The 23,605-nt window shown below is 36.6% G+C and overlaps 1 protein-coding gene across 14 annotated transcripts in view; it reads right to left on the bottom strand.

Annotated features, from left to right (window-relative positions):
* Window positions 1-23,605, bottom strand: part of KDM4C (lysine demethylase 4C) — a 268,964-nt gene that overhangs the window by 108,079 nt on the left and 137,280 nt on the right. For 13 of the 14 annotated variants that reach the window (XR_008574612.1, XM_054809237.1, XM_054809233.1 and 10 more), the window contains 3 exons: window positions 21,760-22,001; window positions 19,252-19,613; window positions 16,767-16,878 (listed from right to left, as the gene is read on the bottom strand). Coding sequence is in view for 13 of the 14 variants with exons in the window: in XM_054809237.1 (XP_054665212.1) it covers window positions 16,767-16,878; window positions 19,252-19,613; window positions 21,760-22,001 (716 nt within the window). In the remaining variant the exon portion in view is untranslated. The remainder of the gene's footprint in view (window positions 1-16,766; window positions 16,879-19,251; window positions 19,614-21,759; window positions 22,002-23,605) is intronic. The other variant, XM_054809238.1, reaches the window with a different exon arrangement.

Raw genomic sequence — 23,605 nt, 5'->3', positions numbered from 1 at the left:
ATCACTGATGCTTCCTCTCAGTTCACTGCTAGTAAGTCCATGAACAGGACTCTCCACAGGTGCGTAGTGGAATCCCCTGGTGACAACTCTGATGTGCAATTTGCTTTTTTCAGCTTTTCAGCATGAAACTTGCATTCCAAATAAAGAATTAAACAAGACAAAAGTGAATAATGCATTCTTGATATTCTTTGGTAAAACATCAAATCAACTTAACTAGAGTAAAGGACACATCTTGCTGTCAGAGGGAATAAAAGAAACTATGGGAGTTGAACCTGCTAGCCATGACAAGGAAACTTAATATACATTTGCAGCTCAACTGACAGCACTGTTCAAGAGATTGCAAACTCTCATGCATAACACATAGGCACACTGACAAATACTCGAAGAACCGTCTTTAAAGTCTTCAGTCGATCTATTCCTGTTGTTTCATCTCCATCTGAATCATGACACTCTACTCTAGATAATTATTCCATAGCAACAAATATTGTATCAAAATTTGAGGCCATCACTTCAGCTACAAAAATAAACACCTCTTTAGCAGAACATCTCCTTACACACCACCATGTTCTAGTGTAAATGTTATGCTTAACCTGAAATGTAAGTGCTACTTCCAGGAATTCAGAATTGCTTCACAATGCAACACAACTATAATTATCCGAATCTTACAACCAAGCTCACTCTTCTCCTGAGACCGTTTGTCTCAAGAGAACTTCAGTACATAAGACACAGTGGTCAGAGGCTGATTATACAAAGATGTGCTCACTCCCTACTTCAACGTGAAATTATGAGAAGAACCATCCAGCACACTTTCTCAGGATGTATTAAAATTCCGTAACTATAAAAATACAGTAGAGCGTTTCTTTACTTTAACGGCAATAATGAAACTCCTCTGGTTATCACATTAAGCCTTTACAAACTGGAATGTGACATGCCTGAGGAATTATATGAAATAAAAACTAAATAATCTACACTAAAATAAACCATTTTACATTAAAAAGGACTGTCTATACAACATCTTGTACCATGTAAAAATTCAATTTAACTATTTTTTTTTAAAAAAGTTAAAAAATAGGACACTGCATAAAAAAGAAAAATAAAGACTTGTAGTTGCACCATTGGAAACACCTATGTAGGCATGACACCACAAACTCACAGCTAAGGTAGATCAATCACAGTCAGGGAACAAAATTAAATATCAGAATTTTTACAACCTATCTTTCTTGGAAAGTTCAAAACATGACCATTAAGTTTACATCCTAAAATAAACTCTAATTTTAAACCAATCCCTACCTTTGCAGCTGTAAATTAAACTTCACATCACCCTTGTGTAATGAATAAGAGCCAAAGGAACTTTCTAAGATTTGGGTCATTAACGAGGATGTGTTAGAGAAAACAGATGTGAAATTACCATTCAGAGTTTTAAGAATTCCTTGATGCCAGAGAAAGAAACAAAAAATCCCACGATGATCTTATCTTTAAACAACTTAAAAGGAGCTCAATGCTCAATTAATATTTTCTAGGACAGAAGAAGAAATCTTGGGCATCCCATATGTGGAAGAGGACCTAGTATTAATGCCTAATATTGGGCATCCCCTGTGTGGAAGAGTCTGCTAATATTAAGCAGACACTCCTTCATTCTGCCTAACAAACACTGGCAGTCTCTAAAAGATCTTCTTGATGATGGAGGTATATTTTGTATGTAAATTACAGCACTGTTCCTCTAATTTACACTTTAATGTTCCATGCATTGTGTCCAATCAATAAACACCTGAACCTGAAGAAGGCTCAGAGGACATGTGCAAGGGCTCTGTAGCTTTGAATCTCAGGGATAAATCTAGGCAGAGACTGTCTGTAGCAGCTGCAAAGGAAGCCAAATTTATCTCAACATAAAGGGGAACAGAGGGTGGCCTTTGTTTTAGATAAATGGCTGTATCAACTGGGTGGATCAGCTGGTTGTGTACATGTTTTTCCCTGAGTTAATCAGAAGATTGCAAATGTCTTCCTGAGCCAGTCAGACCAGAACATGAGAAGTGTATATATGGCTCAGTCCAACAGAGAGTATAAAAATTGAACATTGAATAAAATTAACTTTGAAGAGACCAACAGGTTTGAGCTGACTTCAAGCCACGTATTCCTTCCCAGCAAATGGTGATACCCAGCACTGTGACTGTGAGCATATACAGACCAGTAATGGGAATCACATTTACATTGTGATCCAACTGTATATTGCAATATACATGCTATATTGTGCTTGTATTGTGATTTCATTACATTGCTGTTATCGCTCTGCTAATGCAAAATCCTGTGTAACATCAAGTATCTTCCAGTAAATTTGGCATTAAATACTTCTCGTGTGGGACACTTCAAAGAACCCCGTCAGAGAGTGTCAGACTCTGGCACAAGGAGCACAGAATTCAATTCTTTAGTACTGGTACTTAAATTGTATTTACAAGTAAAAAGACTGACTTGAGTTCTGATAGTGTTAGGCATTACAGTTTAAAGCAGCCAGAAAGTTCCTGGATAAGATGTAGACCTTCAAAGTTGAAGTATATGTTTAAATCAAAATCAAAGACTCTTTACTGGATACGCTTTGACAATATATCCTAGTTGGATTAAAACACCTTATCAATATATCATTAAATGTATGACTGATTTTGGTATGCTATGATAATAACTATGTGGAGCGGCCTTCACACACTAAGAGTGACATTTCTGCCTCCTACAGTCTCCCAAGGAGAGCTTACCATGCAAGTCTGTTAGTATGCACATTTTTTTTAAATACTTTTAGATGAATGAAGCCTGTTTGTTGTAACTTATGTTATATTTCTGTCTGTAATTGTATCACTTATTCATGCTGAAGTCTAACATGGATTAATAGCAGCCCCCCAAAAAAGTACTAATGGGATGAGGTAATGCAGTATATTCCTATACATTTAAAATACATCTCCTTACTGCCACCCCTAACAGTGGTCACAGATCGCCATTTTCCATGAATCACCAAGGCTTTTTTTACTTCACTGCAAGTATAACGCTTTGTTGTAATATTTATCAGATACAATTCATAATGAGGTTAAATATTTTGTTTCCTAAGGGGATATAGCAAGTGTTCTTTTTTCCAAAAGAAAAGCAGAAACACTTGATGAGCCAAATAATGACTTTAAATAAAAGCATAACAGTTGTTATAAACCTTACTGCATCATAAAAGAATTCAGCCATAGTTGTACTGATACTGTAAGGTGATTAGCAATGCCAAACTCCATACCAGTTTCTGCTATCATATTTGTACCTGAAAAGAATATTTATACAGGGTTAACTAATCTCTGTAATGTAATTTTGGATATACCAGTTCTCATTTATGCGATTATTTACATGCATTTGTATCCCTTTTGAAACTTAAGTCAATTAATTAAAACAACCTGTGTAAACAAAAAGAAAATTATTTGGTAAAAAGGAAACTCCTTCTATAACAAAGTACTTATAAACAGTTACTGTACTGCTTTCCAAGTGGTTAAGTGAATGAAATAAATGTTTTCACAAATGTGACTGGTTTAATAGTTTGTGGCAAACTTGCTCCAACACTCAATACTATTGCTTTGAACGTTTTTTGCTTACTAAGTTAAACTCAAATTCTCAGACGGAAAACATTTGGGCCATTTGCAGAATGGGCTGTTGCCAGTATTTGCTGATTTAACCCAGCAGATGTGAAAAGCCATAGACACTAATACAGTACAATTTGCTTTTGCCAATCTCAACAATGATTTTGCTGCTTGGGGTTATGTTCCACTGATGTTTCCTGGCTTTGTACAGCAGCATTCTCTGCTATGAAGAGCATAGCAGCATCTGTTATTTTTCAGGTAGTTGAGCATAATCTCAGCCCTGGGAGGCATTATCTATAGTTTCAAATGTCCTGGAGGAAATAATAATAATAAAAGAAAAAGTCAGTCAGGGAAAAAGACTTGCAACTTCAAAACTTTACTGTGCCTGCAGTGTATCAGCAAACTCAGTTTCAGAAATTGTGTTTCTTGTTTTCAGTAATGAAAAATAGATTTTACAGCAAAATATGAAAATGTAAACTTTTTAATTTCTTGTACTGGACAAGAAATTTAATTTCTTTTATGGTACTGTACAGTAACAGTACTGTAAAGTATGTATACATTTTTTGTTAGAGAGTGTAATAGCTGAATTATCAATTAATACCTCAGTTCTTATAAACATTTTATGTAAAGACAGCCTAAGACTAAGAAGCTGTTTAACTCACAAAAGAAACTAACGGGGTGCTTTATTAAAAAAAAAAGTAAAATATAAAAAACCTGTAACATCAGTTGTAGCAGATCTTGAAATGTTTTGAAATGTCAGAAAAATTCAGAGTTCAAAAAAATTTTTAAAAGTCAATTTGACAGAATGGAAAGATGCATTTAGATACTGGGATACAGCGATTTTTCATGAGCATATCATTAGAGTCCTGTAATGAAATTCACGTTTGTTTTGTGATTGAACTGTGTATTGCAACTGCTACACTTTGCTAAATGTAATTTGTACTTGTATTATGATTGAACTGTATATTACAATTGCTACACTCTGCTAAACGTAATTTGTACTTGCACTGTGATTTAAGTGCATTGCTGTATCACTCTGCTAAATTGAAATCCCATGTAACTTCAAATAATTTCAAAGAAGAAAATTTTGTGTTATTCATGAAACCCTCCACATCTGGAATATCTAAAAGAACCTGGTCAGAGTGTACTATACTCTGACACTAACAGGCATAGTTGGCAGGATATTCCCAAGGGTGAGCGGTAACCATTAAAGCAGTAGTAATTACTTTGGCAAAAACATGCTTCCTGATTTGGTATTAGTCACAAATAAGAACCTAGTAGACAAAACCTGCATTGTGATTAAGAACAGGTAGTGATAAGACTCACTGCAGACAGGACCACTAATATTTAAAAGAGGAGGTAGAATTACCATAAATGCTAGCAAAGGCTGGAAAAATCTCACCAGTAACTTTGAAAAGGAGGGATGGAAAAACCATGAACAGGATTTTTCATAAACAGCAGAACAAAGTACCGATCCCATTGATATTTAGGATGAATTTGAAAAATTGAAAGGTTCTAACAAGTTGAAGAAAGGAGAGAAAAGCAGAGCTTCGCAGGTTGCTGGATATTTACTTGTGAGTAGTAGTGCAGAAGTTAGGAGAAATGAACACATAGCGTGCTAGAACCAGAGAAACAGTTATAAAAGATAACATAATGCATAAGCAATGTACACAGAGAATCAAAGTTTTTAGACTGAAAGTTGCAGCCTCAAATCATTGTGATGCCCATACAGGTAGGGATAATTTACTACGGTCTACTGAAATAGACCTCATTCAAGTGATGGCCACCAGGTATACCAAGGACAATGACCAAGAGATATCTGGTTTGATACTGATCCTTTTCAGCATAAGGATTTAGGTGACTCATGAGAAGAAAGTATTGTGAAAGTGTTTGCTCCCGTGGCAGAAAACAAATGAATAAAGAAATCAATGGGCCTGAACCAGTTGCGACCCACATATTCCTTCCCAGAGACTGGAAACATTCAGCATTGTGACAGCGAACATATTAGACACCAGTAATGGCATTCACATTTGTATTATGACTGAACTATATATTGCAAATGCTACACTCTCCTAAACATAGCTTGTACTTGTATTGTGATTTGAGTGCACACATTTGTATCACTCTGATAAATCAAAATCCCATCTAACTTCAACTGACTTCAAATAAGTAAATCTTCAATTATGCACTGAATTTTTCATATAGCTAATAGGACCCTGTCAGACTGTACTGGACCCCAACTTTCTCCTCTAATAAATGGCAAACTAAAATCTATTTGATTTGCATTGCTATGCTGCTGATAAAGTAACTTTGAAAAAGCTCTGAGGACTCATGGCATAGAGAATCAGTTTGCATTAACATAATCTGTAAAACTAGTTTTACAGGACTATAGTGTTGACATTTTTTAAAACCGTCATTTTATTTTGCTTATTAATTCTTGCCACAAAATCATTCTCTACTTCAAACTATGGACCATAAAAGTACCTGACAAATATAATGGGTAAAAATTAATCTTTCATCCACTTAATTCCCTAAATAGCTGTACAACTGTTTTCTGAATATGGAATGAAGAATAGTTAAGGATCAAATTGTCAAAGATGTCTACTAATGCTGGCTACCTAAGCCAACAAATTCTTACTTGTACTAAAAAACGTGAACTACCTAGTGACCCCAGAAATACAGATACTTATCATGTCCAAAAACCAAGCTCAAAGGTAACCCACTAGTCAAGCAACTGTATTAAATTGTGGACATGAGGCCACAAAAAGGGAGATATTCTTATATCTGTAAGAACTGCCAACATAAAATATGTATAGCATATTTGTATTATAATTTCCATTTTTTATATACGTACATTATAGCAATTCCAGTAATTTCACCTGTCTTTACCCTGTGCAAGTTTAAAGAATAGCCGCTGTATTTATAATTTAGTTCAAAGAGGCATCTCATCAAAATTGAAACAGAAACAAAAGAAAATCTGCTGGAATTTACCACATAGCCTATCAGCAAAAAACGTACCTGTCAGTGCAAAACCATTACAAGAACAGACTACAAGCTAAAGACTGGCAGATATCTGCTCTCTTGAAAAGCTTTAATTCACAGCACCGTAAAAGACTTATTACCAGCTGCTTTCTCCATTTCATTCCCCCATGTAATTTTTTTACAATTTTTAATGAACAAAATTTTTACTTTGCATTCCAGTTCAGTTTGCTTGCAGTCACTGTACTTACCAGCTAGAGGATTTGATCAATAGCTAAAATTGGATTGGAATTTTTAGGAACTGCTATTGCCATCCACACACATGCTTACTGATTTATTAATGAAATACCATAGTTTGCCATACAGTTTCAAGAGCTTATTAAAGCTCATTTAAGCTAACCAACTCCAAATATAGCATATGTATTTCAAGGTACATTTATTTCACATAATTAAGGATTTGATCATGTATCTCTTTATCCCAGGATTTGGTACATATGATACCAACAACATAAAATTAGTGTATCATAAAGGATTCAATGAAATACATACACATCTCTACATAAAAGACAAAATTATTATTTTATTTAATTCTTCCTCTTTATTTAAAATTATCTTATGAACCTCAGGAAACTTAAGGGATGACCCCTAAAAACCAACAGTGGAGTGGTCCCTACCTTTGCCAATTACCCATTGGACTTAACAAATATGCATCATACTATCAGTGCAGAAGTAGTAGCCTAGTAGGCTTTTTCTCCCCAATTTCTTTCTGCCTTCTAAGATTTTTGTGTTAGCACACAATCTAATTCTTACTATTTTCTAAAACACTCTACAAAACTTGTCCAACTTACTTATCAGTATGTGCATCTGTACAAAAGTGGAAAAATACAGAAAACTTTCTCCTAGTCTCCCAGTCTTCAGACATCTCTTGCCTTTTAATAAAAAGGCTCACTGAGACATGACAGAATAATTCGGTACTTCTTCCTTATTCTAGAAATTAAAATGTATCTTCATTGACCATACTGCCGAGTACTATACAGTCCAATAAGTATCCAAGTATTTAAAGCTGTTAGAGTGTTTTAGAAATATTACACAACAGGTTCACCAACATACTCTCAATTTACGCCACTCGAGAGACAAAAGCCAGTACCAAGTTGGGAAAAGATCTTTTATGGTTACTTTATATCTCTACGGCAGCACAAATCTAGCCTATGTCAATATACCATTCCACCATAAGTGCCTCTGAGCAACACACAAGTGAAATTGTGAGGAACCAGTTTACTTGAATGCTTATGGTTAAGATTGTGCTAAAGTTATTCACTAAACCAAGGCCTCAGGTAGTTACTTATCTTCATACATTAAGTATGGAAGATGCAAAGCAGAAAGATTTGATCACAGGTCCAAATTCACAAGACACATCAGTGCCTGAATTGGAATTATAAATTAATAGCTTCAGGCTACAGTCCCTGCACAGATCACTAAAACAAATATCCCATAAACACTCCATACACTAGACAACAATTGCATCCAATCTCCCTCAAGGATCAATTTCTTAAGTGTAATTATTTTGTACATTTAAAAAGTATGTATTACACACACTTCTCAGCCAAGAAAAAGCATTTAGTAAAAAACCCACTGGCATTAAAATCAAGTCACTTCCAACACTGATGGTTTACAAAGCAGCTTTAGATTTTGACAAAGGCAATGATAACACTACAGGCTAGATTTTTTTTAATTTGGAGGGGAAAAAAAAAATACTACTATGATATCTTGGAACTAAGATAATTTATTAGGCAACCCTCTGTACCAATACCTCAGGGAACTAATCCTCGTTAAATGCAAGTCATACATTTTCTGTGTTTCTCTTTGGACCGTAATTATAGAAACAGAAGCTCAACCTCAGAAGACAGTCTTACAGAAGAGACATCTGTCTCCTCGGCAAACATCTCATCCAGTTTGCCCACCTATTCCATCGCTAGCCTTGAGAAGGCTATTGAGAGGCTGCACTAATGCAGCAGGAACACTATTTTCATTTTGACACACTTGATAATGAGAAATTATACATACCTCTGTATCTAATACTGCAATTCTATCTACTCCTTTAAGGGTGGGGGGGGAGTGGGAAGCTAAGAAAGCTGTGCAATTAGAATTGTAAGGTTCACCTAGAGGACAATGAGTCTTAATGATCACTACATATACCACTGTCCACCAAATGAGGCATAAGTATTAGAGGAACTGGTTTGTATTCCCCTCTTGAATCAAAATAATGGCTAGTCTTAGGTCCTGGCATTTCTAGGTATCCAGTCTAAGGGAGATAAGTGCTGCTTGTGAAAGATATCAAGGGACAAGAGCCACCAGTGGCAATAATCAGATTTGTCAGCTCTTGCCATTTCTGGAGATGAGCTGCTAGCGTACAAGGTTGACAGGAGTACTGGACATTCAGGAAAACCTTACATTTGACCTTTCAACACCTCTCTTTCCTAAATACCTACTAAAGATTCTACCACAATTTGGTAAAGTTTTTTTGAGTCTTCAGCATACCACATGCTACATAAACGCTAGAACATTTTATTAGTTATGGTTATCAAATCTTGAAAATTGAATTTAAACAAATCAATGTAGCTACCATAGGAAAGGAAACATTTTTCTAGCATAGCGAAACCATTGCAATTGGTAGATAGTGCTGTTCTCTTCCAATGCTACACGATGCAGTATGAAAAATGCAAATTCTGTAATTGATTAACTCATACTCACACAAGATTTTTAAAGAAGTAAAACTCCACTCAAAAACCAGATCAATACAGTATGGGAGTGAAAGCAATACTGTAAATTATAATACTAACGTAGCAAAAATAAACATGCCTCTATCAATTGGTTAACAAATTCTTCTCTATCTCCTAAGTAACACTGAAAAAAGAGTTAACACTTCCTCCTGAAATAAGTAAGAATCTTCAAGCAGAATCTGGCATTCTAAGCTCTGAAGCGAAAGAATCATAATTGCATTTACATGTGTAATTTTCCCCTATTTCAGCATGCTTAACCTATTTATGACATTACTGAACATGCCTTAAATGGCTTGACTACTAGTATCAGCTCAGGTACACCTCACAGGATGCTGAGAGTGAACGTAAATACTGAATAAGCTTTATCTTATGTCATAGCAGAAGGAAAACTACAGCTGTAAAACTAGCAATTTTCACTAATCAAACTCTTATCCAAGCCACTCTTTTGATTCACAGTAGTTTTCTCTCTTTCAGTTTCCTTATCTTACAAAGTAACAAAAGCAAAATGATTCTGAACTTTGAATCATATTTAAAACACTAAAGACCATATACAAAGAAACCCATACTGAATTCAATCTATACACTATTATTATATCATTTAGGGCAATGGGAAATTTCAGTCAACTTGAATCTAGAAGCACGTTCTAATGTTGCATGCCCAAATATTGCTGGGAAGAAATCTCTGGGACCAATCAATGCGCATCCAAAGTCAGTATGCTTTCTCCTTCTGCTGAATTTGCTTTTTTATTGCTTAAGTGAGCAGAACTACAACTGCATTAAATACAAAAGAATAATATTACCACAAGCTAATATACCGCATTGAGAATAAGACCAAGGTTCATTACATAAAAATTATTAGTATTTTGAGTGTGACATACAGCTCACACTGTACTGCTGCACTGATTTTTCTAAACTGGCAGTCTGAGCTATAATTTCTGGGATTGATTCCCCAGTCCCCAGTATTTCTCATTGCTCAGTCCTTTAGGCATTAATTCCACAAAAACAATCATAATAAGGGAGACTCAGAAGTCAGACATATATAGGGAAAGGCTTCAGGGAGAGTAAAAAAAAAAACAAACCAACCACCACCAATAGACCACAAAGAAACAATTAACCCAATCATTTTTTTGTAGAAGAAACATTCAGATCATAAAGAAACATAACGAAGCATATGCAGTGATGAAAAGAAAGCACGAAACTCAATGTCCTAGCAATCCTGTGGAAAAAAAAAAAGAAATTTTTGCCTGTATTAATAGCGAATCCAGAAAGTCTCTGCTAAGATTTAAGCATGCTGTTAAATATGATAGTACTCTATTTGCAAAATGATGATTCTGAAATGGCTGATAGTGTCAAAGAATGCTGCCTTCATATTATTACGGCATCTGATCATCTCTATTCACAAAAACTTCCTAATAGTACCCTAGTATCTGAAGGACTTCAATTTTATTAATCTGACTATAAATTATCTGTATTAGAAATGGCTACAGACTATCCAACTCGTGGAAAGTGACATGATTTGCAGATGAATTATAGAGCACAAATTTCTTAATTTTTCATAACAGGACTAGCCCGTATCTTTTTCCTCCTCCATTTTGTTTACATTTATGATTTTACTGGACCCAGATAAATTAAAATATAAACTAATCTATCAATACACAAATCCTCCTTGTAAAGGAATAGATAAACCCCTAAGTTACAGTACCAAGAAACTATAGTATCATAGCCATTACCGGCATAATTTTTGTTCAAAAAATACAGAGAACAAGCACTAAGTAAGTATGCATGCTGAATTACATTTCTGGTAACTCCAGAATATGGATGAAGCACCTTCATAAAGAGGAGCATAGTCATTAGTACATTGATACTGATTACTCCCCAGATACCTGACAACAAACATTCTTGAACATGATCAGAAAAATTTCCTTTGACTGGCATTCATCTAGCCACAGATCCTTAACTCGCATGCCAGCATGTGCCAGGAAAGCTAATGAGGCTTCAGTTTGCCAGTCTCCCTCGGCAGTTCTTCAATCTCTGTCTTGCATGTAAACATTCTGCTCACCCAAAATCTATTGTCTCTCTTCTGGTGTTCTCACAAAAGCATGCTGATAAATTAGATCACAATGAGAAACAGACGCATGAAAATAACATCAAATTCCAGTTCCAGCTAGAAATACCAATAACCGCCATGTCCAAGACAACTCTTAATTACTTCCTTCAATCAATAAGCAGACAGGTGCTTAATAGTTACTTGAAATAATTCTAAGACAACGTTATCTTTCCTAACAAAAATACACCCTTATCTACAATAAGAACAATCATCATGTAAAGAGGAAGGACCAGAAGGTATATGACTTCTTGTTGGGACTGTGCTACTTTCACACACTTTTAAGACACCAGGAAGCTGACAAACTAGTGCATAAAATGGCAAACAAAGAGCAGAATCCTTCAGATTAAGAAACCAGTGTCATCACATCATCATCTAGCCAGATTATATGATAGACAATCCTTGCTTAAATAGGAATTTTACACTATGTTTTTACTATAACCTTGAAAAAGCATCAGCAGGCAAAAGAAATATAATCTCTAATTAAAAAAGAGCAATTTCACTGCAGCTACCACATATTTAAATCTTTAATTACTTTACTAGATGAATTTCAATATTAATATCATCCTTTCTGTGTAAATCACCATAACACTTTCTGAAATATGCTCTGTCTAGCCCTCAAGGTATCCAAACATATCTGTATATGATACAGATCATGGGCCTAAGCTGTCTCCAATTTTCAGAAAGATGCTTAACAGCTAATTGAAGTATCATGCCTGGCAAAACTGAGGCTCAGATAAAAAAGAGAGAGTGTGGCTTTTTCAAACTAGTGAGATGGAAGAAACAAATCAATGACTTCTGCCTTGGAACAAGGAGGGAGATGTATTGAGGGACCAGTTAAAATTACAGCACTCAGCTCAGCAACGCCTAAATTGGTGCTAACTAAAAGCATAATATTCCTCAGTTACGAGAAGAAGAATCAATTAACAGGCATGCTGTCTCTCTCTAAAGTCAAGAAAGTTTATCTGTAGCTGTAAGAAACAGCTGACTAGAGGTAATAATTGAGGAGAAAAAAAAAAAGATCAGGAAGCTCAGCAAGACTCTCATATCACTTGAAGTATAAAATAAGAGCTCCAAGCAAAATGCAGGTACAAAGCACAGGTAAACACTGAAGCATAAAGCGATATTGGAATCAGACCTGTAGTCACAGATATGATATCAGCTCCATTCTGCACTACACAGAGCCCCAAAGTTTCTAAAGGAGTGTAAGGACCACTCTCCAGCTCTCTAACTGCAGAGATTCTGGAGAACAGCACCTGAAAAACCTGTGTGTCACAGAAATAAAATGCTAAGGCAATACGAAATAGGAATGTATTTGTTTTCCATTTTGATGGACAGTTTTGATGCACAGTTCGATAAGCTTCACAAGCCATGTTTGATAGAATAAAGTAGCTTTATTCATCAACTTTGGCTGGCTGTACATGTGATTGCTAGGCAAAGTAGATCTCCTTTTTGTATTTACTTCAGAGAAGCAAATCCCTATCTTGGGTAAACTTCTTAGCTTTTGTAGCCTGTCTGCACAAGATCGTGGCTTTCTAAAGTTAAAGCACTCAAGTAAGCTCCTAAAAAGAGCATCCAAGAAGTTCTGAGTATTGTTTTAACTTTTTTGATCACTGTGGTATCTAGTTACAGAGCATTAAATTTCATGGCTGCAGAGTTATTTACTTATATATTTTATACAGAACTCTGTTCTATATATCGCTGTTGTTCATGATCATTCTTTATGGACATGCTTCTTTTTCTTAACTTCTACTTCACTCTATCACTTGAAGTGCCTGAAGGTACCATACAGTATACAATAACACACATATCTGCAATCTATAATGACAAGCATATTCAAAATTATTTCCTAAGATTACAGTTCTTATTTATGCATTTAAGTTAAACAATGGAATTTCGTGGTCACTACTCAGCATTAAAATATTTTTTTAAAAAAAATAATTAAAGTACCTAAATGCTAAATCAGAAGGGCAGTCTCATTCCTCATTCCCAGTAAGGCCATTTACCCTGTTCCAAGTTGCTTCATGCCACTTAAAAGTAAGCAGAAAACTGCTCTAAGAAAATTCCTTAAGCTGGGGAAATAGAAAGGAGACCTTTTGCTGCTTTCTAGTACACAAAGGTCATTTTCATTATATCTAAAAACAGAACTATGTTTCTCCACCTCTTTCTATGTTTGTGAAAATATGGTACGTACTTTTAACATCCTGCACACTATTCACTACTTGTTAACATGCACACTACTTAGATGCAGTCAGAAGCATATACAGAGATATGAGACATGTAGATGACATATACATCAAAATCAGCTTTTAAATCATTATTTTAAATCAATAGAGTAAAATTGATTTAACAAAACTACAGGGAGAGAGATGTTCATTCTCTCCATTTGAAACTAAACAAAAGCCTAGAAATCAAGACATATGTAAAGACTTTTGGTAAGCTTTTGATGATACTCAGAAGTCTGTAGCCTTTTTCTTGAATGAGAACTAGAGTATCTTAAGACACTGACTCCCAAATGTCCAATGTCTGTTAAAAAACAGACAACAAGGAAAAACTAGCTTTAAAGCAGTATAGCGGACTATGGCTTACATCTAAGATCCATATTCAAAGGATTCTTATGTCACTTTCAGGTATGTTTACACAATTAAAAATTTGTTCTCAAAGATAACTGCTTTGAGTTCTAATAATGAATATTTGATCAGTGAATATACTTGTTTTTCAACTGTGTCTTATGGTTCAGCGGTTTTTGCAAAGACAGATCCAATGTTTTTAGGAGGTTCCTGGACTGTGTGGAAGATAACTTCGTGACACAGCTGGTGAGCGAGCCAACTAGGGAAGGTGTCCCACTGGACCTGTTGTTTGTGCACAGAGAAGGACTTGTGAGTCATGTGATGGCTGGAAGCTGTCTTGGGCATAGTGATCACGAAATGTTAAAGAGTTTTTCATTCATGAAGAAGGAGGGGGGTCAGCAGAACTGCCACCTTGGACTTCTGGAGGGCAGACTTTGGCCTGTTTAGGAGACTGGTTAGCAGAGTCCCTTGGGAGGCAGTCCAGAAGGGCAAAGGAGTCCTGAAGGGCAAAGGAGTCCAGGAAGGCTGGACATTCTTCAAGAAGGAAATCTCAAAGGCACAGAAACAGGCCATCCTCATGTGCCAAAAGACAGGCCAGCAGAGAAGACGACTGGCCTGGCTGAACAGAGAGCTTTGGCTGGAACGTGGGGAGAAAAAGGAGAGTTTACGGCCTTTGGAAGAAGGGGCAGGCAACTCAGGAGGACTAAAAAGATGTTGTTAGGCTATGCAGGGAGAAAATTAGAAGGGCCAAAGCCCAGCTAGAACTTAATCTGGCTACTGCCATAAAAGACACTAAAAATGTTTTTATAAATTCATTAACAACAAAAGGAGGACTAAGGAGAATCTCCATCCTTTGCTGGATGCAGGCAGAACATAGTGACAAAGGATGAGGGAAAGGCTAAGGTACTTGATGTCTTCTTTGCCCCAGTCTTTAGCAGTAGGACGAGTTGATCTCTGGGTACCCAGCCCTCTGAGCTGGAGGACAGGGACAGGGAGCAGAACGAAGCCCCCATAATCCAAGGGGAAATGTTGAGCGACATGTTACACCACTTAGACACATGAAAGTCTATGGAGTTGGGTAGGATCCACCCGAGGGTACTGAGGGAGCTGGCAGAAGTGCTCACCAAGCCACTTTCCATCATTTATCAGCAGTCCTGGCTAACCAGGGAGGTCCCAGTTGACTGGAGGTTAGCAAACGTGACACCCATCTACAGGAAGGGCCAGAAGGAGGATCTGGGGAACTACAGGTCTGTCAGTCTGACCTCGGTGCCAGGGAAGGTTATGGAGCAGATCATCTTGAATGCTATCACACAGCATGTACAGGACAACCAGGTGATCAGACCCAGTCAACATTGGTTTATGAAAGGCAGGTCCTGTTCAACCAACCTGATCTCCTTCTGAGACAAGATGACCTGCTTAGTGGATGAGGGAAAGGCTGTGAATGTTGTCTTCCTGGATTTCAGTAAAGCCTTTGACACCATTTCCCACAGCATTCTCCTGGAAGAACTGGCTGCTCATGGCTTGGATGGGCGTACACTTCGCTAGGTAAAAAACTGGCTGGATGGCCAGGCCCAAAGAGTTGTGGGGAATGGAGTTAAATCCAGATGGCAGCCGATCACATGTGGTGTTCCCCAAGGCTCAGTACTGGGGCCAGTTCTCTTTAATATCTTTATCAATGATCTGGACAAGGGAATGAGTGCAGCCTCAGTCAGTTCGCAGATGACACCAAGTTGGGTGGGAGTGTTGATATGCTTGAGGCTAGGAAGGCTCCACAGAGGGATATGGACAGGCTGGATCGGTGGGCCAAGGCCAACCGTATGAGGTTCAACAAGGTTCAGTGCTGGATCCTACACTTGGGTCACAACAACCCCAGGCAATGCTACAGGCTTGCAGAACAGTGGCTGGAAAGCTGACTGGTGGAAAAGGGTGTTGGTTGACAGCTGGCTGAATATGAGCCAGACCAACAGCATCCTGGCTAATACCAGGAACAGCATGGCCAGCAGAACTAGGGAAGTGATCATCCCCCTGTACTCAGCAGTGGTGAGGCCACACCTCGAGTATTGTGTTCACTACAAGAAAGACATTGAGATACTTGAGCATGTCCAAAGAAGGGCAACAAAGCTGGTGAAGGGTCTAGAGCACAGGTCTTATGAGGAGCGGCTGACAGAACTGGGGTTGTTTAGTCTGGAGAAAAGGAGGTTGAGGGGAGACCTTATGGCTCTCTACAACTACCCGAAAGGAGGTTGTAGTCAGGTGGGAGTCGGTCTCTTCTCCCAAGTAACAAGCAATAGGAGAAGAGGAAATGGCCTCAAGTTGCACCAGGGGAGGTTTAAATTGGATATCAGGGAAAATTTCTTCACCAAAAAGGTTGTCAAGCATTGGAACAGGCTGCCCAGGGAAGTGGTGGAGTCACCATCCCTGAAGGTATTTAAAAGACATATAGATGTGGTGCTTAGGGACATGGTTTAGTGGTTGGACTTTGCAGTGCCAGGTTAACGGTTCAACTTGATGATCCTAAGGGTCTTTTCCAACCAAAACAATTCTATGCTTTGAGTGAAAACCGGCATAAAGTGCATGACCTCTCTGTGGATTCAGAGACCTCACTGTTTACATTTCCCATGTAGAAAGAAACTATTTCATCTTGGTTGTTTTTGCAAATGCATATAGATATATATATATATGGTCTCATAAAGACAGAAAAGTATCTTCAGAAAAATGTATTAAATAGTACACTCACCTTCATCACTAGTTGCTTGCTGTTTAACCAAAGTCATTGGAGATCTGGCTGGGGGTTTATTTAGTGGATGACGCCAACTCTTAGATATTTTCTTTCTTTCAACTTCCACTGACTGAAAGGAAAAAACACATCAAATTTAGTATGTAATTCTGCAAAGTTAATTTTGATGAACAAAAACACTCTTCTGTAAAAGAGCACAGATGTCAATTCTGTAAATACTATCAGGATATTTGAAGTACCTTTAGTGTACTAATAAAACATTTGTCTCTAATTCAGAATATATACTTTAATTAAAAAAGAGCAATCCTTGTCAAACACAAATGGTTTGAAGTATAAGTTACTGCAGCCCTTCCCAAATTAGAGAGCATAAATCCTGGTTTGCTCAGGTGATGTTTGAGAGGAAGAACAGCCCAAACAATTCTGCAGAACCAGAAGTTCAATACGGACACTAACTGTGGCTGGGAAAATGAGGCAGAAATCCACTTACTTCATTTGTGAAAGAGCGCAAAATTCCTGAGGAAGTAACAAAATGATCTGGAGTCGAGATAAGAAATTAAGAGTCCTGATATGTGATTAACATGTTGATTTGGGATACAAGGAAATTCTTTCCTCCCTTAAGCACCCTAATGTACATTCAGCTTGAAGTTATCCAAGCCTCAAGAAGTAAAGTCAACACTACAAACTCTAGAAGTGCAGGTTTCACAACTCCAGATTTGAGTGCCAGTGGGGGAATCACAAAGTAAACTGGCTGTTGATGGTGTCTGGAGGTTCAGGAGCAGAGTAAGGGCAAGCACACCGGCGGCAGAGTGTGAAAGACACAGTCTCAGACAATTCCAACGAACCACAGCATTCTGCTCCTCAACACCCTGAATCTAACCCAGCAGGTTACACACATGCCCCTTGACTGATATGAGGGTTGAAAACTGCTACTATAAAATGGGAAGTAAATTACAGAACAACATCGTATTTACTGTGATAAACGGAGGGAGGAAGATTTGGTTAAAGCACAGGGTTTATGATTTAGAAAAAGTTACCAACTAAGTAAAAAGGGAGAGAAAATCAGACTTTTTAATTGCATCTGTACAACACGCTTCTTCACTTATAATAAAAGAGAAAGAAAGAGTATGCAATCATACTGGAGAATATCTGAAACCTCATATATAAATGGCTGAAAGGCATAGAAAGAGATAAACATAAACTCTAATACATAATGATTAAAACACAGAGATGTTTATAGTGCTCATTATTACAGTGGAAGGGCTGGAGCCAAGATTATTAAAATTTACAACATTGCAAAAAAATCATTAGTGCACAGTTCATGTCTGTGAAAGGGTCAGCATGGTTTTACTTTGGTTTCTAAAATATATTTCCCACTAAGTGTGGCAATCTGGCAGTGGTTTTCGTGCCCTCTCTCTGCCAAACTGGGGCTGAACTCACAACTCAGAAAGCTACTGTGACTACCACCAGAGCTTAATTTTTCATTATGCATTGCGAAGTCAAAGCTGCCCACCGTTCATAACAGAATAGCAAGAGTAAAAAAAGACTGTAAGTTTGTAGGTGCCCCAATGAGAAAACATTATTAAACATACTATTTAAAAATGCAAAAATATCTTCATTTTATTAGAGGGATCTCTTCCTTCAAATGTTTCCTTTACACATTTTAGGTCATTTCCAAAATCCAAGAATAGCAAGTTTCAGACCCTGAAATCATACTGTCCGCATTATCTTGCTATAGCCATGTCTTAAAGATTCACCTTTTCCAACTTCAATACTATGGATACAGGTTCAATTAAAGCAAGAAAGTCCGTAAGATTTCATAAACTATGTGAGATAATATAACAGAATGAACGCAAACGTTGTTTCCACCTAACTCAATGCAGAGATGCTCCTCAGCTTTGCTTCATTCAGGTCTTTATTTGAGAAGGGCATCAGTCCAAAAATAAATTACCATGTGCTTCTACGCTATTATGGTCTGTCCTTCAACACTAAGTCTCTCAGAATAAACCCATTCCGCTGATATTTTACCAGCATACCGTTAACTCTCCGTAAGACTCAGCCATAACAGCCATTTTTTGATACACAAATACATGATACCAAATACAGCGCTCATCTCTAATAATTTCAATTTCATGTCAATTGTAATAATTAAAGCTGATAGCCTTGTTCATACTGGCAGGCAGCGAACATGGGAATAGCTTGAGAGTAATTCCTGACAGTTTGGATTCACAGATATCAAGTGAAATTACTAGATATCTAAAATCAGAGAGAAAATATGTCAACAAGCAAGCTCCAGAAACATTCTGCTTTTAGATCCAAATTCCCACTCTTGCTTGAATACTTCAAAACATGTTCAAATTAGCATCTGATTAAAATAATGAATATTCTTAAGTGTTTTAATATGGATATCAGGTCTCATTAGAAACATATTCATTCACATTTCATTAAATCAGGAATATATTACTATAATGATGTAATCTTCACATACACTGGATGTTTCCATGCCATCTTCTTCATCCTTTCTTACAACAGGCACTTCTCCATGTTCCGAGCTACTCACACAGCTTTCTAGGTCACTGACATCATCCTCTATCGAGACATTTTCCTCTTTATCTGGGTTTTCTGCTTCAGAAGCATGTCCCTCTGACTTATGATATGGTGCGGATGAAACAGACTGATTCTGAGATTTCAAACTCTCTTCTCTTCTACAGGTGTCAGAAACAGGCATCCAGACCACAGAATCATCACATGTAAAGAGAGGATGACTGGAATCTCTCCTGTCCTCATGCTCCATTTTTGTTTTCTCTCGTACAGGAACAGGGCTTGAAAATGAGTCTGAATGGATGCTTCCTGTAGATCAAGAACATGATTTGTTAATAAATTTCACTTTACATTTATTGTGTGTGTATATATAGGTACATATATATCTATTTATTGTATTTCATTTCACAACAATTTGAGTTATTCAAATTCAAAGCATGGTTGCTCATTCAGAAATCATATTAAAAAGCATCTGGTAGAAGGACATACACAAATGTGGAGAATAGGTTTGATCAAAGAATAAATTAAATGTAAATGTTTTGAGTTTGGTGTGTGAAATACAGTTCTAAAAATTTTATCTTTTTTGTATTTGAATTACAACAGGTCTTCATGTCATTCAAAATAATCAATATTCATGTAGCTTGCTTACTCTGACAGCCACAAGAACTTTGACTAGTTGGAAAAAATAATATAAAAGGTTGGCATACTGAACTTTATACGCTGCATTTATACCATTTAAGCCTGTTTTAAAAATGAAAATAAACAAAGACTAATGGTTTATAATTAGGAAAACATAATTTCAAGTGGATACCAAGAATGTTTTGAAAACAACAGCACCGATCTAAAAATTAAAAGCAATTAGCATAATTTTATATTTAAAGAATTAGCATAATTTTATGTGACTATATAATATTTATATTTCTGTTGATGTTTGCATGGGATAGACATAACAATGGGTTACAGAAGTCACCCTAAAAATATGTTCCTGAAGAACTCTGTGGCATGCACCATGGTGAATTTTGATTCAGCAGCACATCCAATTTATTAAAGAAAACAGTCTGTAAAGTCGCTTCCCATTCTTTCTTTACAATGGCTATTTTAACTTGTTTTTCTGAAAAATTCCCTTTTTAGGTGAAATGAATAGAAAATTTAGTAATATAAAGCCCATTCAATACCAAAACATAATCTCTATGTACAACGAGTACTGCCTTGACTGAGCATAATAATGGGCATACTAGCCAGAGATAATGCAGGACAAATGACCTTCTCTAACATGAGCGCTGGACCTTCCACCATGTTATCTATAAAGTTCCTTGTCTCTACAAAGGTCCAGGCACCTTCCTTTAACAGCACAAGGGAAAGAGGACAGTGCTCCACTCTTCTCTTCTTTCCCTTGTCAATGAGCACAGAATGGAAGCTAACTAAATATTAGTTTCTCAGTGGTCACAAACACTCCAAACCTCTATTAAAAGCTAGGGGAAGCTGCAAAGGAGTAACACCTTTAAAAAAAAAAAAAAAAAAAAGATCATTAGAACAGACCTGGAAAGGCTTTGATAGAGCACCAACTAATTTGTACGCAGGAATTTCTAAGCCTCCATATTGGAATACCCATTTTGCTACCTTTATGTGGATCGATCCTGTTGTTTACCACCTCCAAATAACCATGAACATAACCATTAATATTCACGATCAGGGAAAGTCTCTCTACATGCAACTTGCAAGTAAATTTTAAGTATCAATATAAAAACAACAGGATTGCTCACAAAATTGAAGTTAAAAATGCAGTTTGCCTTACTGAACAGGAATGTAAAACTACACCTGAACTGCAAAGAAATGTGAAACAGAAGAAATAAAGTCCAGAATAGACCAAGTATATTACCATAAAATAGTTGTGGGGGAAGAAAGAACCATCTTTGGGTTGACAAGGCCTTTATAACTTGCACTGTCAGACAGGTCAACAGGAAATGACAAATCTGCAGTCTCAAACTAGAGCATTTTTGTGCACAAGTATAGACCACTTGTAATATGCAGCATTCTTCATATAAATACATGTAGCATAATACAAAGCATATATGTTCTGTACTGTTTGCATAAGTGTTAAGACATTCTGTATCATTTCTGTATCAAAAAAATTTTACTGTAAAACCCATCAGTCTGTTGAAGAAATATAATTTACAAAACCTCATCCTTTATGGCCCTTTAAAAAACACTTCATTATAACAGTTTAGGTGATATTACTCTCAGCTCAGAATATTAATTTTGTCATTTTCTCATTCCTACTGAATATCAATCTTCTCTGCATATCTTTATAAGTAAGTATTTTAGTACGCTACTGTCCTGATTTTGGCTGAGATAGAGTTAGGATAATACCGTGCTTTAACATCCACTGATTTGTGGCATTAGAGTATCAACAGCCTACAACTTACATGTGAAACATAATCAGTTCTTATCTCACCTGCAACCTTGACATTATCCAATAAATGTTGATCCAGCTGCATTCTACCACTGTTTTCTTCCTCCCCAGAAGGCACTCCTGTGTTTACCAGTCTCACTTCTTTTCCAGGTTCTTCAATGACCTTGAAGCCATCAGTAGCTGCTTCAGTCACTATGATTTCTGCACCAGCTACCATAGCAGATACTCCCTTGTCCTCTGGAGTTTTAAGCTTTTTAGATCGAGATCTGGTGTGCTGGAAGCTGCTATAAGAGATATTGCTGTCAGAGTAGAATGTCTGTCTTGGATAAGATAAAACGTCTACCAATATATATGTCCCTTTCACCTGCTTAAAGTGGTAAAAACCTGTCAATTTTTCATCTTTTTCTGTTAAGATAGTGTTTACAATTTATTAAGTGATAGGCTAACAATTGATTGGATTTGACTTTCTAATCTTTTATCACCATTCTATGGCAAAGTTATTAAACTGTAAAAGTAAAATAACCTTAAGTAACTATTACTTAACCAGCATACAAACTAGCTTTTTAATGAATCATTCTTTTGAACCTGAAAGACAACCCTTATAAAAGTAATGAAGACAAAACATTCTCAGTTGCACTAAAATCAAGTGGTATTTCCAAACCCCAATGCTAATAAAACACTAGCCTGAATACCCTTGTAAAAGCAGATCTGTTTAGATATCTTTTAAGTTTCTACATGCATTTTAACACAAACAACAAGCATCTGAAAGAAGGAAAAATTCTGATCACCAAATATTTTGAATGGCTACAATATCAAGCAATATATTTCATAATGCTGTGTAAATATAACAAAGTTGAAATAAATCTTCAGTATAAGTTTTTGAACCATTAGAAGTAGAAGGGAAAGGTTAAAGTAGGAGAAATGACACCCTCTGTCAGAAACCGGTTTTTAATTTGTGTGTTCAGGATAAAAGTAGCAGGAGGTTAGTCCAGGTTCAAATTCAACTATGTGACATGGGAGGAGATTTTTATGTGCTTCATCACAAATCAGGTTTCAAAACTTCTAACACTACTAGTGATAAAAGCCCAAGTATGGCAAGTAAATCAGGAGTTTTACAAAGGTCTTGCATCTTAGACTATAGATAATTCCAGAAAAACATTTTGCTACTCCTTACATTTTATTGTATGTCCACCAATTATCTTCCAACACCTCTCTATAAAATAGTAATTTCCAGAAAATTTGCCAAAGTGTGAGACACCCATCAGTCCAAATTGTATTATAACAGCAAGTATTATTACTGTTTACATGCAGTCATTAGATGTTCTATTGTAGCAAAGTATTTCAGCTATAAATGTCAGAGTTAAGCTCTCCCTGTCACTATATTCATGAAGATTTCCATAGATGGTATTTCTGTTTTCACTCTGCTGGAACTTGTATTGTTCCCATAACCAAAATGATGACAATTTCAATCGACACATTACACCAGAAATGAAGCTGAATAAACATTTTATCCTCCCTTTGCAATATGCATTGTTACCATGCCTGAATAAAAGCCAACTCAAGAACTAAACAGCACTGGAATTGTGTTTATTAGATTAGCTAAGTGCATGAAATCAGCCCATGTGTTCCTATGATAAAACTTTCAACACAATTATTATCAAATCTTTGCTTTTAGTTAAAACTTGCTATCCATAAGGGTACTACCAAATGAATCACTGCTGGTACAAGTGTGAACTTGCAGTTATGCTGCACAATACATACAGTGAAACTTACTACAGGGCAAAATGCCATTCAACTAGCTAAACAATGGAATTACCCTCTCTTTGTGTCTGGGTTAATATTATAAATATCATACATATACTAACAAATTGACTGTCCAGCTGCCTCA

This window comes from Grus americana, chromosome Z, assembly GCF_028858705.1.
Source record: "Grus americana isolate bGruAme1 chromosome Z, bGruAme1.mat, whole genome shotgun sequence".
Taxonomy (NCBI): domain Eukaryota; kingdom Metazoa; phylum Chordata; class Aves; order Gruiformes; family Gruidae; genus Grus; species Grus americana.
The sequence above is the reverse complement of the archived record's forward strand: the minus strand, read 5'-3'. Positions and strand labels throughout refer to the sequence as shown.